Source organism: Poromitra crassiceps, assembly GCF_964638095.1.
Source record: "Poromitra crassiceps genome assembly, chromosome: 13".
Lineage (NCBI taxonomy): Eukaryota > Metazoa > Chordata > Actinopteri > Beryciformes > Melamphaidae > Poromitra > Poromitra crassiceps.
The window spans coordinates 35596996-35611995 of NC_139644.1; the positions used below are offsets into that span (position 1 = coordinate 35596996).

At 48.2% G+C, this 15000-nt stretch overlaps 1 protein-coding gene across 1 annotated transcript in view; it reads right to left on the reverse strand.

Annotated features, from left to right (window-relative positions):
• tnrc18 (trinucleotide repeat containing 18) overlaps positions 1-15000 on the reverse strand; it is a gene marked incomplete at its 3' end in the record, with an annotated part of 78907 nt that overhangs the window by 16344 nt on the left and 47563 nt on the right. The window contains 8 exon segments of the mRNA XM_083650251.1: positions 2767-2982; positions 3343-3661; positions 3761-3941; positions 4078-4197; positions 4793-4926; positions 5407-5552; positions 9931-10926; positions 11653-12061. Coding sequence (XP_083506377.1) covers positions 2767-2982; positions 3343-3661; positions 3761-3941; positions 4078-4197; positions 4793-4926; positions 5407-5552; positions 9931-10926; positions 11653-12061 — 2521 coding nt within the window.

The following is a 15000-nucleotide window of genomic DNA, read 5'->3' on the forward strand; positions in this document are numbered from 1 at the left end:
AGAGAAGCGCAAACTGCACTCCCACTCCATCCTTTAGCAGTGCAGTGAGCCCGACAGACCAGTACAGCACAAGACAAACATATCCACCAGTAACTAGTGGCTTATTAGCATGTATATCTGTAGCATATTTGGCTGTTTATTATAGTCATTATAAAGCACTTATTTATGCATTATTCTGCATGACCATATTGTATAGCTAGGCCATTCACTAAGAGATGCTTTAAGTGGTACTGTTCCCCTATAAGGCCCATACTGAGCAAAGCATATGAAGATAATTCATCTACGACAACGTTCTTACTTACTGTTAATAAGCAGTAATTAGGTTATTGTGGTAAAACTCTTAGTTAATGGCCTAGTAGAATCATGCAGAATAAGGCATTAATAAGAGCTTTATAATGACTAATAATAAACAGCCAATATGCTGCTAACATGCATGCTAATAACCAACTAGTTAATGGTGATTTTGTGTAGCTTAATACAGTGTTACCGATAAGTAAGCAGAGGCACGCAAACACTCACACAGCCACACGGTAGTATTATTGTTGGTTAACTGTGCGTTGTTGTCGGTTAAGTCTGTTAGCAGTTAGGTCCATGGCAACAGATGAACAGGAGGAGTGCGTCTCCTCGCTCGGGGGTTAGAGTGTTAACATTGAGGCTGGATGCACAGCACACCAAAGCACCACAGCTGCCAGAGCAGCCTCCTTTTCAAGTCTGACTGCAATTCATAACAAACGTCATCTAATTAGTGGGTGTTCCCCAAATGTGATATTTAACAATCAAATTGGAAAAAATGAAAAGCTTGGTGGAGATTAACATCACTGAAAATGTGTGGCATAATTTGAATTATATCAATTAATCAATAGCCTAAGAGAAACAAATGGCAAGATTCTCTGACTTCTTGTTTTAATAGAAATGTAAGACAATGCACATATGAATAACTTGTTTCCTTTTTCCAGACGAGAGTAGCTATCCTCCAAATCTCATTTCAAATGGTTTAGGGTTTTGCTCTGGAAAAGATTCTTATATACATAGTTGGACCAATTATTATTGGGGCCAAATGTGGTCCAGATCTTGTGCTGTGTATCCAGGATGTGTTAACGGCAGCAGACAGACAAAACAGGCAGGCTCTGAGAGGACAGCCCTGTGAGGCCCCATGGTAATGCCCGTATGAGGTTTGAGTAACCATGGTTACATCCTCTGTCCAAGCTGTTTAAGTCTCCCGTTTAACGTTAACAAGCCAAGGGGCATGAAACGGGCCTTGGCTAGGGGGTGTAACCATGACTCTTCAGTTTAAAGAGCTTCAATTTGTGAGAGCAGAAAAAAAAAAAAAAAAAAAAATTAAACAAAAAATTAATGCAAAAGTTAATGTTTTCAGCAAGAAACACCAGATTCATATTGTAGTTCAATTTCAGCAAATGATTCCATGTTATGGGTCAATAAAGAATGGATGGAGGGGCACTTCCTACTTACAGAGCAGGTGACAGGGGTGTGGCCTCAGGCGGGGGCGAGGCGGGGCGGGGCAGCGCTGAGAGCGCAGCCTAGCCGTAGCGTAGCCTGGCCTCAGCACAGTCTAGCTTAAGCAAAGCTTTAGCTGCAGACTAGCCGTAGCGAGGTAGCATAGGCTCGAGGCTGCGCTAGTCCAAGCTTCTGCAATGTCGCGGCGGCGGCAGCACAAGCACATGAAACAGGCTGAGAGACACTCAAAGCATCATGGGGAGGGCAGGGGTCAGAGGTCAGGGGTGAGAGGTGACAGAGCGAAGGTGTCTGATAGAGCAACGTAAAAGGGAAAAGGGTTATTGAAGGTTTAGTAGACAGGGAGAAGGAGCCCTATTGTCCAAATATCCCAACCAGCTAGTAAGATCACAGCTTTTTGGAACAGCTTCGGTTCCATCAAGAATTTTGTACTGATTAGTAATGAGTTTCCCCCAAAACATCAAAACCCAGACGTCAACAACACTAAATATTTAGTCCAATCTAGATAGAACCAAATCCAACACATTCAAACAGGAACCAGATTCATGACAATTCTCCATTTCATATGTGACCAGGAAAAATACCTCCGTTACTTCTGTCCAATCAAATTTCTGTCCACATTTCTGTGTTCTGAACTAAGCTTCTTAATGTTATATGACTTACATGTTTCCAAATGTAGACTTGAAGCTGAACAGTGTTTTGCAACCTTGGTAAAAAGACAAAAAGGGATATTTGACGAACAGAGCGCTCTAAGGATGTGAGGTGCAGTGACAGCTGGACAGACTGACAAGAGACAGACAGACAGACCGACAGAGACAGACAGACTGACGGAGACAGACGGACTGACAGAGACAGACAGACAGATGAAGCAGACACAAGGACCACAGCGCTTTGCTTTCTGTACCAATCAAATCAATACCTTTAATAAAGCTCATAGGCACCAAACTGCAATACAACTTCATATGAAAAACTCACAACATTCACACAATTTTTAATGTACAAATGCTACAAAAAACTCTTTGCAATCCAGGCAAAAAAAGAAAAGAAAAAAAACACCATAGAAAAAGGTAAACTCTTTAATATAAAAAACCCCCAAAGAAACAGAAACAAAACAAAAACAAAGGCAACTTTTGCAGAGAAGCCAGCAGCAAGAGAGGTAGGGATGGTCAAGCTGAAGCACATTCGGAAGATGGCCGCCTTAGCAAAAAACAGCTAGGCCTGTGACGATGCTCAAAGACACCTTATTGTCTGACTCAAGCAGCTGTAAGAGGGGGGCGGGGTTTGGTCAGTAACCTTGGTCAAAGGAGTCGTCAGACGAGCTAAGGCCCGCCTCCTCCAGCAGCAGGGATAAGTGCTTGTGTTTCCTCTTCTGAGACTTCTGATTGGACAGCAGGGTGGTCGTCGGCGACGACGCCGACCTCTTCCTGGGCAGGTTGCTGCTGTGGGAACGCGTCCCTGAGAGAGGGGGCCAGCCCCCTCGCGCCGAACTCTCCTCCTCCGAATCTGAGTCTAGTGCAGAGAGAGAGCGGTTAGCGACTCGCGCGGGGCAACAACGGCGACAACAAACAAACAGTCAGACACGGGAGCTTCCTGCTTCAACAAAGTTGAACATTTTTCAACTCGGCGACCAGAAAAACATGCATACGCTCAGTGCAGAATAGACACTGCTGGCGTTTGTAAAAAGACAGCGCTGCCATAACAAACAATACAAAAATACACTGGCCTCAGGAAGAAGAAAAAAACACTTTGGTGGACACACTGCCTTAGATGGTGAGATGTGAAACATCACTTACTATACTATAACTCCTTCTTTCATCTGAATAGAAAGCGCTTGGTTCAGACTAGGTGTCACCGTGTACTCATACTCACTGTTGGAGCAGCTGCTGAGCTCTGATCTCAAGGCGGAGAACAAAGAGGACTTCTTCTGACTTTTCACCTTCCGGCTGCTCTCTGAGGCCGAAGCCTTGGCTGAGGCCACCTTGTGTTTCCCTCTTTTGTCCAGCGGATGGAGGCCCCGCTCCTTCCCCCGGCCGTCCGCAGACTTGACCTTTGACCCGTCTACTTTGGGGTCGGAGGAGAGTTTGCGGCACGCGCCGAGCGAGCCCAGCTGCGAGAGCGAGAGGGCTCGGTCCAGGTCCGACGCCAGCTGCTCCTGCTCAGACACGTGGCTGCGCTTCGCCTTCAACACCTGGGAAACACCGCAAACAACGGTTAAGTAACGGGGCACAGCGCCTCAACACAGGGGGGCCAAGAGAGTCCAACGCACAGACTTTGGAGAGTGGCTTACCTCTAGAGCGTGACTGGTGGATGGCTCCTGGTCAGTCCAGCTCTTCCTCTTCTTTTTCTTCTTCTTCATCTTCACCCCACACCCTCCCTCTGCATCGTCCTCTTCTCTGGACAGCCGAAACCTCTTCCTCTGCCCCTCCCCGGCCTCAGAGTCCTCAGAGTACTGCGCCGGCCTACCCAGCCTGAGACACGGGAACGTTAGCACGTTAGCACGTTAGCATCCGTGTACCGCACGCCCAGATGAGCAACACAGAAGTACCTACACAGCATACAGTGACTCAACATCGGCCTATAGATGGAGCTCAGGGGTGCACTCACTTTCCAGGCCTGCCGTCCAGTTTGGTGGGCGTGACCAAGTGTTTCCTCTTCCTGGGTCGCCCCCTCCCCCGTCTGGTCAGGCTCCGCCTCTCATCCTCCTGCTGCTGCTGCTGCCGCTCTCTGAGACGACATACAGGTGTTATAGGGGTGTGTGTGTGTGTGTGTGTGTGTGTGCGTGTGTGTGTGTGCGTGTGTGTGCGTGTGTGTCTGGGATGGAGATGTTCGAGCTTTTTGGCAGGTGTGTATCAGTGTGTAAAAGTAGTAGTGCGATAATGTGTGCAATAGGGATACACAATGATATCGGCACGTCGTAGGTATAAAATCATTTAAAATATCGGAATCCGCCTGAAACAAACATTTCTGCCGATATGAATGGCCGATACAATGTCTCCAAGCTTGTTTAAGTAGGAGGAATCTTACAGTTTTGTTTGAAAGAAAATGTGACAAATAAAAAATATGGCATATTTTACATACGGTAATAAGTTGAAGTACCGTAGTTTTCTTACTTTACTTTACTTTATTTGTCATCTGCCAGTGGGACATCGTGATAAGAGCAGGCATAATAATAATGTGTTAATTCCACTACAGGAGAGACTTGATGTTCATCAGCTAAAAGAATATCGCTGTTAACGGATATCTGCAAACAAATCCAATGTCATGCAGCCTCCCTAGTGTGCATTGATGAGACGTGTGTGTTTCATGAAATCATACTCACTGCCGGTCTCTGCGTCTCTGCAGCTTGCTCAGCGCTCTCTGCTTGTCCTTGTACGTCTTCTGCAGCTCGGCCAGGCGAATGCGATAGTCTACTTCCACTGCGTCCAACACGTCCATAGACACTTTACTGAACAACTGTAGTGAGGAGAGAGGGTGAGGAGAGAGGGACACATGGTGAGGAGAGAGGGACGCACGGTGAGGAGGGATGCACGGTGAGGAGAGAGGGTGAGGAGAGAGGGTGAGGAAAGGGACACACGGTGAGGAGGGAGGGACGCACGGTGAGGAGAGAGGGACGCACGGTGAGGAGAGAGGGTGAGGAGAGAGGGTGAGGAAAGGGACACACGGTGAGGAGGGAGGGACGCACGGTGAGGAGAGAGGGACGCACGGTGAGGAGAGAAAGAGAGAGAATGCGAGAAGTCAGAGAAATGAGAGAGAGATGGAAAAGTGGAAACTCCATGTCAGATTTCACAAACTGTAGCATCTTCAATTCATCCAGTCTAGACAAAGACAAACTGTAGCATCTTCAATTCATCCAGTCTAGACAAAGACATCCGGATGATTTGGGAGACTTTTACTTCCCCTGCCAAAAACTATTCCTCCAGAGAGTCTTCTTACCGGCTCCTCCTTCCTCTGCCTCCAGCTGTACTTCTTGTTGGGGTCCAGTTGTCTGGGCAGGTCGATGTGGGACTGTTTCTCGATGGCCTCCAACAGAACCTGTCTGCTCGCCTCCAGGAGACAGTCCAGACCCCCCAGTGCTATGTCTGGACAGGATGCACAGAGTAGTATTATGTCTGGACAGGATGCACAGAGTATTATTATGTCTGGACAGGATGCACAGAGTAGTATTATGTCTGGACAGGATGCACAGAGTATTATTATGTCTGGACAGGATGCACAGAGTATTATTATGTCTGGACAGGATGCACAGAGTAGTATTATGTCTGGACAGGATGCACAGAGTATTATTATGTCTGGACAGGATGCACAGAGTATTATTATGTCTGGACAGGATGCACAGAGTAGTATTATGTCTGGACAGGATGCACAGAGTATTATTATGTCTGGACAGGATGCACAGAGTATTATTATGTCTGGACAGGATGCACAGAGTAGTATTATGTCTGGACAGGATGCACAGAGTATTATTATGTCTGGACAGGATGCACAGAGTATTATTATGTCTGGACAGGATGCACAGAGTATTATTATGTCTGGACAGGATGCACAGAGTAGTATTATGTCTGGACAGGATGCACAGAGTAGTATTATGTCTGGACAGGATGCACAGAGTATTATTATGTCTGGACAGGATGCACAGAGTAGTATTATGTCTGGACAGGATGCACAGAGTATTATTATGTCTGGACAGGATGCACAGAGTGTTATTATGTCTGGACAGGATGCACAGAGTAGTATTATGTCTGGACAGGATGCACAGAGTAGTATTATGTCTGGACAGGATGCACAGAGTAGTATTATGTCTGGACAGGATGCACAGAGTATTATTATGTCTGGACAGGATGCACAGAGTATTATTATGTCTGGACAGGATGCACAGAGTAGTATTATGTCTGGACAGGATGCACAGAGTATTATGATGTCTGGACAGGATGCACAGAGTATTATTATGTCTGGACAGGATGCACAGAGTAGTATTATGTCTGGACAGGATGCACAGAGTAGTATTATGTCTGGACAGGATGCACAGAGTATTATTATGTCTGGACAGGATGCACAGAGTATTATGATGTCTGGACAGGATGCACAGAGTATTATTATGTCTGGACAGGATGCACAGAGTAGTATTATGTCTGGACAGGATGCACAGAGTATTATTATGTCTGGACAGGATGCACAGAGTATTATTATGTCTGGACAGGATGCACAGAGTATTATTATGTCTGGACAGGATGCACAGAGTATTATTATGTCTGGACAGGATGCACAGAGTATTATTATGTCTGGACAGGATGCACAGAGTATTATTATGTCTGGACAGGATGCACAGAGTAGTATTATGTCTGGACAGGATGCACAGAGTATTATGATGTCTGGACAGGATGCACAGAGTATTATTATGTCTGGACAGGATGCACAGAGTAGTATTATGTCTGGACAGGATGCACAGAGTATTATTATGTCTGGACAGGATGCACAGAGTATTATTATGTCTGGACAGGATGCACAGAGTAGTATTATGTCTGGACAGGATGCACAGAGTAGTATTATGTCTGGACAGGATGCACAGAGTATTATTATGTCTGGACAGGATGCACAGAGTATTATTATGTCTGGACAGGATGCACAGAGTAGTATTATGTCTGGACAGGATGCACAGAGTATTATTATGTCTGGACAGGATGCACAGAGTATTATTATGTCTGGACAGGATGCACAGAGTAGTATTATGTCTGGACAGGATGCACAGAGTATTATTATGTCTGGACAGGATGCACAGAGTATTATTATGTCTGGACAGGATGCACAGAGTAGTATTATGTCTGGACAGGATGCACAGAGTATTATTATGTCTGGACAGGATGCACAGAGTATTATTATGTCTGGACAGGATGCACAGAGTAGTATTATGTCTGGACAGGATGCACAGAGTATTATTATGTCTGGACAGGATGCACAGAGTATTATTATGTCTGGACAGGATGCACACAGTATTATTATGTCTGGACAGGATGCACAGAGTATTATTATGTCTGGACAGGATGCACAGAGTATTATTATGTCTGGACAGGATGCACAGAGTATTATTATGTCTGGACAGGATGCACAGAGTATTATTATGTCTGGACAGGATGCACACAGTATTATTATGTCTGGACAGGATGCACAGAGTATTATTATGTCTGGACAGGATGCACAGAGTATTATTATGTCTGGACAGGATGCACAGAGTATTATTATGTCTGGACAGGATGCACAGAGTATTATTATGTCTGGACAGGATGCACACAGTATTATTATGTCTGGACAGGATGCACAGAGTATTATTATGTCTGGACAGGATGCACACAGTATTATTATGTCTGGACAGGATGCACACAGTATTATTATGTCTGGACAGGATGCACACAGTATTATTATGTCTGGACAGGATGCACACAGTATTATTATGTCTGGACAGGATGCACAGAGTATTATTATGTCTGGACAGGATGCACAGAGTATTATTATGTCTGGACAGGATGCACAGAGTATTATTATGTCTGGACAGGATGCACAGAGTATTATTATGTCTGGACAGGATGCACAGAGTATTATAGAGGAATATAAAGACATTAAGGGGCAATATGAACTCTTGATATGGACAAAATCAAATATTACAATATTTTTGACCAAATACCTCGATATCGATATTGCGACAATATTGTAGGGATGACTATTGGTATTTCCACAATGAAAATGTTTGATAAATAATCATCGGTAATGTGGAGAGATCTCACACCTATAACTGGAGAGGGGGTTGACGCGGGGCACAATCCCCCAATGCTCGTGTGCGAAGCGCAGGCCAGCTGAGCAGGCGAGGCCGCGTAGCGGCCGGGCTGCGGATGAGGCTGTGCAGCAGCCGAGCTGTGGAGCAGCGGAGTGGGCGAGACCTCGAGGGAAAAGCATTGAGGTACGGCAGAAATGAGCGATGAGGAGGGGAAGGACGAGGACGAGGACGAGGCACGCGAGGCTGGAAAGGAGCGCGCGGTTTCTAGTAATGAGTAAGTAGGTCAAGGCAAATAATATAACAGCTAAAACAGTCTGGTAAGTTCAGTGAAATTACATTACTGTAATGCAGCCTTTATAATGAAGAAAAGACAACACTTGTGCCATATCACAATATCACGCTATCCAAAATATAAGACGATAGCTAGTCTCATATCATGATATCGATATAATATTGAAATATTGCCCAGCCCTACATGTACTTTTGGTAGATGTTGCATCTTCTCCATCTCTCTGCACTGTGTGCTTTCAAAGAAAGCAGAAACCCGTTGGAAAATCTTCATTAATGATTTGAAGTAAATGTTGAACTTGGGGGAGAGAAACAAAAACGCCTCTCTGAAAAATTCATATCCATCAATAATGCAATTCCTGTGGCTCCAGGTCTACGCTGAACGTATGAACCAGGACTGGAGGCAATCAGTGACACTGATGTGTGTGTGGACGCGCGCGCACACACACACACACACACACACACACGTGCGCGCACGCACACACACACACACACACAGCGGAATGTGAAAATAATCAGAGTGAAATTATACAGTAGCTGCTCACCCGTCACCTGGATTTGCTGCTCTAAGAATTTCAACAGCTTTACCTTCTCTGCTTTCCCCCTCTCATTCTGTCATCTCTCCTCTCTTCATCCTCTCATTCTGTCATCTCTCCTCTCTTCATCCTCTCAGTCTGTCATCTCTCCTCTCTTCATCCTCTCATTCTGTCATCTCTCCTCTCTTCATCCTCTCATTCTGTCATCTCTCCTCTCTTCATCCTCTCATTCTGTCATCTCTCCTCTCTTCATCCTCTCATTCTGTCATCTCTCCTCTCTTCATCCTCTCATTCTGTCATCTCTCCTCTCTTCATCCTCTCATTCTGTCATCTCTCCTCTCTTCATCCTCTCATTCTGTCATCTCTCCTCTCTTCATCCTCTCATTCTGTCATCTCTCCTCTCTTCATCCTCTCATTCTGTCATCTCTCCTCTCTTCATCCTCTCATTCTGTCATCTCTCCTCTCTTCATCCTCTCATTCTGTCATCTCTCCTCTCTTCATCCTCTCATTCTGTCATCTCTCCTCTCTTCATCCTCTCATTCTGTCATCTCTCCTCTCTTCATCCTCTCATTCTGTCATCTCTCCTCTCTTCACCCTCTCATTCTGTCATCTCTCCTCTCTTCATCCTCTCATTCTGTCATCTCTCCTCTCTTCATCCTCTCATTCTGTCATCTCTCCTCTCTTCATCCTCTCATTCTGTCATCTCTCCACTCTTCATCCTCTCTCCGTTCATCTGTCCTCCCTATAGAATTTCCCCTCATCCTCTTCTTATCATTCACTTTTCCCTTTCTCATCCTCCACCTCTTCACGCCTCCCTCCCTCCCTCCACCCTCCCTCCCTCCCTCCCTCCACCGCGCCCTCTCTCACCTTGCTCCTGGCTGATGCGCTCCATCTCCAGCTGGGCCATGTGGCTGAGCAGGGCCATGCCCTCCAGAGCCAGGACCTCCAGAGGGCCGGCGGCACCGCTGCCGTCCATCTGGGGTAAGAGTGGTGGGGCGGGGGGGACACTGGGGCTGGCCCGGGGCATCTCGCTGGCCGTCAGCAGGGCGAGCATCCCTGCCATGGGATCCTCGGGAACGATGGTGGCCAGCGGGAGAGGCGAGGTGGAGGGGGTCGGGGGGTAAAGGGGGGCTCTTTCGGGGGCGCCCTCTTTCGGATGGAGAACGCGCACGTTGACGTACGCGTCGGGCGGTTCGAGCTCGCACGGCTCACCGGCGCTTTGCTCCGATGAGCTGCACATCTGCGCCGCGGCCGCCTCCTGTCCGTCCGAACCTGCGATGGCGACGTGCGATGGATAACGCGTTCGCTCCGATTGGTCGACGACCTCCGGTTTGGCCGCCGCTTCCGGGAGAGAAGCGGGGATTGGATACGCCGCCTGACACGGGTAAGAAGACACTTCCATTTTGATTTGCCCTCCTTCCTTCTCGTCCTCGCTGGCTTCTTCCAACCTGTCCCCTTGTTGGGGTGGGGGACTCGGGGCGTGCAGCGGCAGAGGTAGAGGCTGGGGCTTGGGGGCGTCCCGGTCGCACTCTCTCTCCTGACTGATTAAGACGGGGCTGCAGCTCCGACGCAGAGGCCCCACGGCCGCCGGAGTCAGGCCCAGCTGCGGCTGCTCCGGGCTGGGCTCCTGTTTGAGAGCGGGGCCCATCTCCGGCGGCTCCCGGCTCTGCGGTTCGATGTCGGCGTCCAGCAGCCGGGGATGCAGGTGGGCCGAGGGGAGGGGGGCACCCGGGGCTGGAGAGCGGGAGCGGCGGGGCGGGACAGTCTCTGTGCTCGCCCCCGTGGGAGGCGGGTGGTGGTAGGGGGGGAACGGAGAGCCAAACGGGGCAGTGATGGACTGGTAAGGGTAACCTGGGGGGAGGTCTGTAGAAGCAGCAAAGCAAAAATAGACAAAGTTAGACTAATTATTACACAATGATGCACCGGTCTGATTGATCCATTTTGCACAAATCCATCTATGTAGCATAATACTTGAGAGCATAACAGCAGTGTTTCCCATATATAGGGGAATTTATGGCGCACCGCCACAATGGGATTTTGACCGCCACAACAAGATGTTGACAGAGTTTTTTTATCCCCTCGCAAAACTCCCCGCTGTCTGTCTGTCTCTCTCTCTCTTTCACAAACACACAGGACAGCGGAGTGATGATTGAGTGATATCAGGGCCAATCAGAGGCAGAGTAGAACGGGTTAGATGTCCTTTTCAAGACACGTGATCGATTAAATGCATCGTGATTGGTTGAGATGCACGTGAGGGAGGCGGTCGCCTCTCCTCGGGAACGTCCGCAGCCAGGAAAATCACACATCCCAGCGAGAAGCGTCGGTACATCTGCTTTCAGAAACACCGGCTCGGCGCGTCGGCAGCAGTCTTGGACGAAACAGCTTGGGAGTGTGTGAAGCACTGGGGGAGCAGAGCTGCCTGCGTGTGTAACCAGCCAGCCACCGTTCACTAACGTTACACATCAGAGGGCATCAAAACAAGTCCGCCTTTTGCTTGACTGCTCAATGGAACATGAGCTCAAAGCAACATGAATAGGAATTAGGAACAGGGATATTTTGGAATTTAAGGAAGTCTTTCGTTAGCCTCACCTGAATACATGCCTTGAAAGGGGGCGGCAGCCGGCTTCGGCCCCTCCCTCTGCTCTCTCCTCCCCACCTCCCCTTCCTCCTGCTTGGGCCGGCGGGGCGAGGAGGGGGGCGGAGAGGCCGAGCGAGGCGAGGGCGGGTGAGGCAGTGGCGTGGGCGGGTGAGACGACAGCGCCCTCTGGCCGCCCTCCTCCGACTTGAGGGCGGTCACCGGCGAGGGCAGCGAGCGCGGCAGCGGGGCGATGGAGGAGGTGGAGGGGGTGGGCGAGCGCGAGGGGGGCCGCGGGGGCTTGCGCGGGTGCAGGGAGACGGGCGAGGCAGAGGTGGTGGAGGAGATGGAGGAGGGGCGGGGCTTGGGCTTGTCAGCTTTGTCCTCGAGCTCCGGCCTGTGCTCGCTGGCCTTCAGACGCTCCTGCAACACAGGAGAAAGAAGTGCACTTACTACTTGGGGCCACAGGGGATTTTACAAGGACCCCCTCATAATCGTAACACACCATACCACATTTGTGCCCCGGTCAAATTGCTAGGATACAGCAGTTATTTTTATTTTTAATTTATTATTATTATTATAATTATTATTATTATTGATTAAAAAATAAAAATAAAAATAATTTGGCAGACCCCCTGGACATGGCTCACCCCACTTTGGGAGCCACTGACATGACAGACGGGACAGGCTTTATGGCTGAGAGTGTTAATGAAAGTGTGCGAGCGCATGCTGTGCCGTATGTATTAAGCGTGTGCACATGTGACAGTGTGTTTAAGCGTGTGCACATGTGACAGTGTGTTTAAGCGTGTGCACATGTGACAGCGTGTTTAAGCGTGTGCACATGTGACAGCGTGTTTAAGTGTGTGCACATGTGACAGTGTGTTTAAGCGTGTGCACATGTGACAGCGTGTTTAAGCGTGTGCACATGTGACAGCGTGTTTAAGCGTGTGCACATGTGACAGCGTGTTTAAGCGTGTGCACATGTGACAGTGTGTTTAAGCATGTGCACATGTGACAGTGTGTTTAAGTGTGTGCACATGTGACAGTGTGTTTAAGCGTGTGCACATGTGACAGTGTGTTTAAGCGTGTGCACATGTGACAGTGTGTTTAAGTGTGTGCACATGTGACAGTGTGTTTAAGCGTGTGCACATGTGACAGTGTGTTTAAGCATGTGCACATGTGACAGTGTGTTTAAGTGTGTGCACATGTGACAGTGTGTTTAAGCGTGTGCACATGTGACAGTGTGTTTAAGCGTGTGCACATGTGACAGTGTGTTTAACTGTGTGCACATGTGACAGTGTGTTTAAGCGTGTGCACATGTGACAGTGTGTTTAAGCGTGTGCACATGTGACAGCGTGTTTAAGCGTGTGCACATGTGACAGCGTGTTTAAGCGTGTGCACATGTGACAGCGTGTTTAACTGTGTGCACATGTGACAGTGTGTTTAAGTGTGTGCACATGTGACAGTGTGTTTAAGTGTGTGCACATGTGACAGTGTGTTTAAGTGTGTGCACATGTGACAGCGTGTTTAAGCGTGTGCACATGTGACAGCGTGTTTAAGCGTGTGCACATGTGACAGCGTGTTTAAGTGTGTGCACATGTGACAGCGTGTTTAAGTGTGTGCACATGTGACAGTGTGTTTAAGCGTGTGCACATGTGACAGTGTGTTTAAGCGTGTGCACATGTGACAGTGTGTTTAAGCGTGTGCACATGTGACAGCGTGTTTAAGCGTGTGCACATGTGACAGCGTGTTTAAGCGTGTGCACATGTGACAGCGTGTTTAAGCGTGTGCACATGTGACAGCGTGTTTAAGCGTGTGCACATGTGACAGCGTGTTTAAGCGTGTGCACATGTGACAGTGTGTTTAAGCGTGTGCACATGTGACAGCGTGTTTAAGCGTGTGCACATGTGACAGTGTGTTTAAGCATGTGCACATGTGACAGCGTGTTTAAGCGTGTGCACATGTGACAGTGTGTTTAAGTGTGTGCACATGTGACAGTGTGTTTAAGCGTGTGCACATGTGACAGCGTGTTTAAGCGTGTGCACATGTGACAGCGTGTTTAAGCGTGTGCACATGTGACAGCGTGTTTAAGCGTGTGCACATGTGACAGCGTGTTTAAGCGTGTGCACATGTGACAGCGTGTTTAAGCGTGTGCACATGTGACAGCGTGTTTAAGCGTGTGCACATGTGACAGTGTGTTTAAGCGTGTGCACATGTGACAGCGTGTTTAAGCGTGTGCACATGTGACAGTGTGTTTAAGCATGTGCACATGTGACAGCGTGTTTAAGCGTGTGCACATGTGACAGTGTGTTTAAGTGTGTGCACATGTGACAGTGTGTTTAAGCGTGTGCACATGTGACAGCGTGTTTAAGCGTGTGCACATGTGACAGCGTGTTTAAGCGTGTGCACATGTGACAGCGTGTTTAAGCGTGTGCACATGTGACAGCGTGTTTAAGCGTGTGCACATGTGACAGCGTGTTTAAGCGTGTGCACATGTGACAGTGTGTTTAAGCGTGTGCACATGTGACAGTGTGTTTAAGCGTGTGCACATGTGACAGCGTGTTTAAGCGTGTGCACATGTGACAGTGTGTTTAAGCGTGTGCACATGTGACAGCGTGTTTAAGTGTGTGCACATGTGACAGCGTGTTTAAGTGTGTGCACATGTGACAGCGTGTTTAAGCGTGTGCACATGTGACAGTGTGTTTAAGCGTGTGCACATGTGACAGTGTGTTTAAGCGTGTGCACATGTGACAGCGTGTTTAAGCGTGTGCACATGTGACAGTGTGTTTAAGTGTGTGCACATGTGACAGCGTGTTTAAGCGTGTGCACATGTGACAGCGTGTTTAAGCGTGTGCACATGTGACAGTGTGTTTAAGTGTGTGCACATGTGACAGTGTGTTTAAGCGTGTGCACATGTGACAGCGTGTTTAAGCGTGTGCACATGTGACAGCGTGTTTAAGCGTGTGCACATGTGACAGCGTGTTTAAGCGTGTGCACATGTGACAGCGTGTTTAAGCGTGTGCACATGTGACAGTGTGTTTAAGCGTGTGCACATGTGACAGTGTGTTTAAGCGTGTGCACATGTGACAGTGTGTTTAAGTGTGTGCACATGTGACAGTGTGTTTAAGCGTGTGCACATGTGACAGCGTGTTTAAGCGTGTGCACATGTGACAGCGTGTTTAAGCGTGTGCACATGTGACAGCGTGTTTAAGCGTGTGCACATGTGACAGCGTGTTTAAGCGTGTGCACATGTGACAGCGTGTTTAAGCGTGTGCACATGTGACAGCGTGTTTAAGCGTGTGCACATGTGACAGCGTGTTTAAGCGTGTGCACATGTGACAGCGTGTTTAAGCGTGTGCACA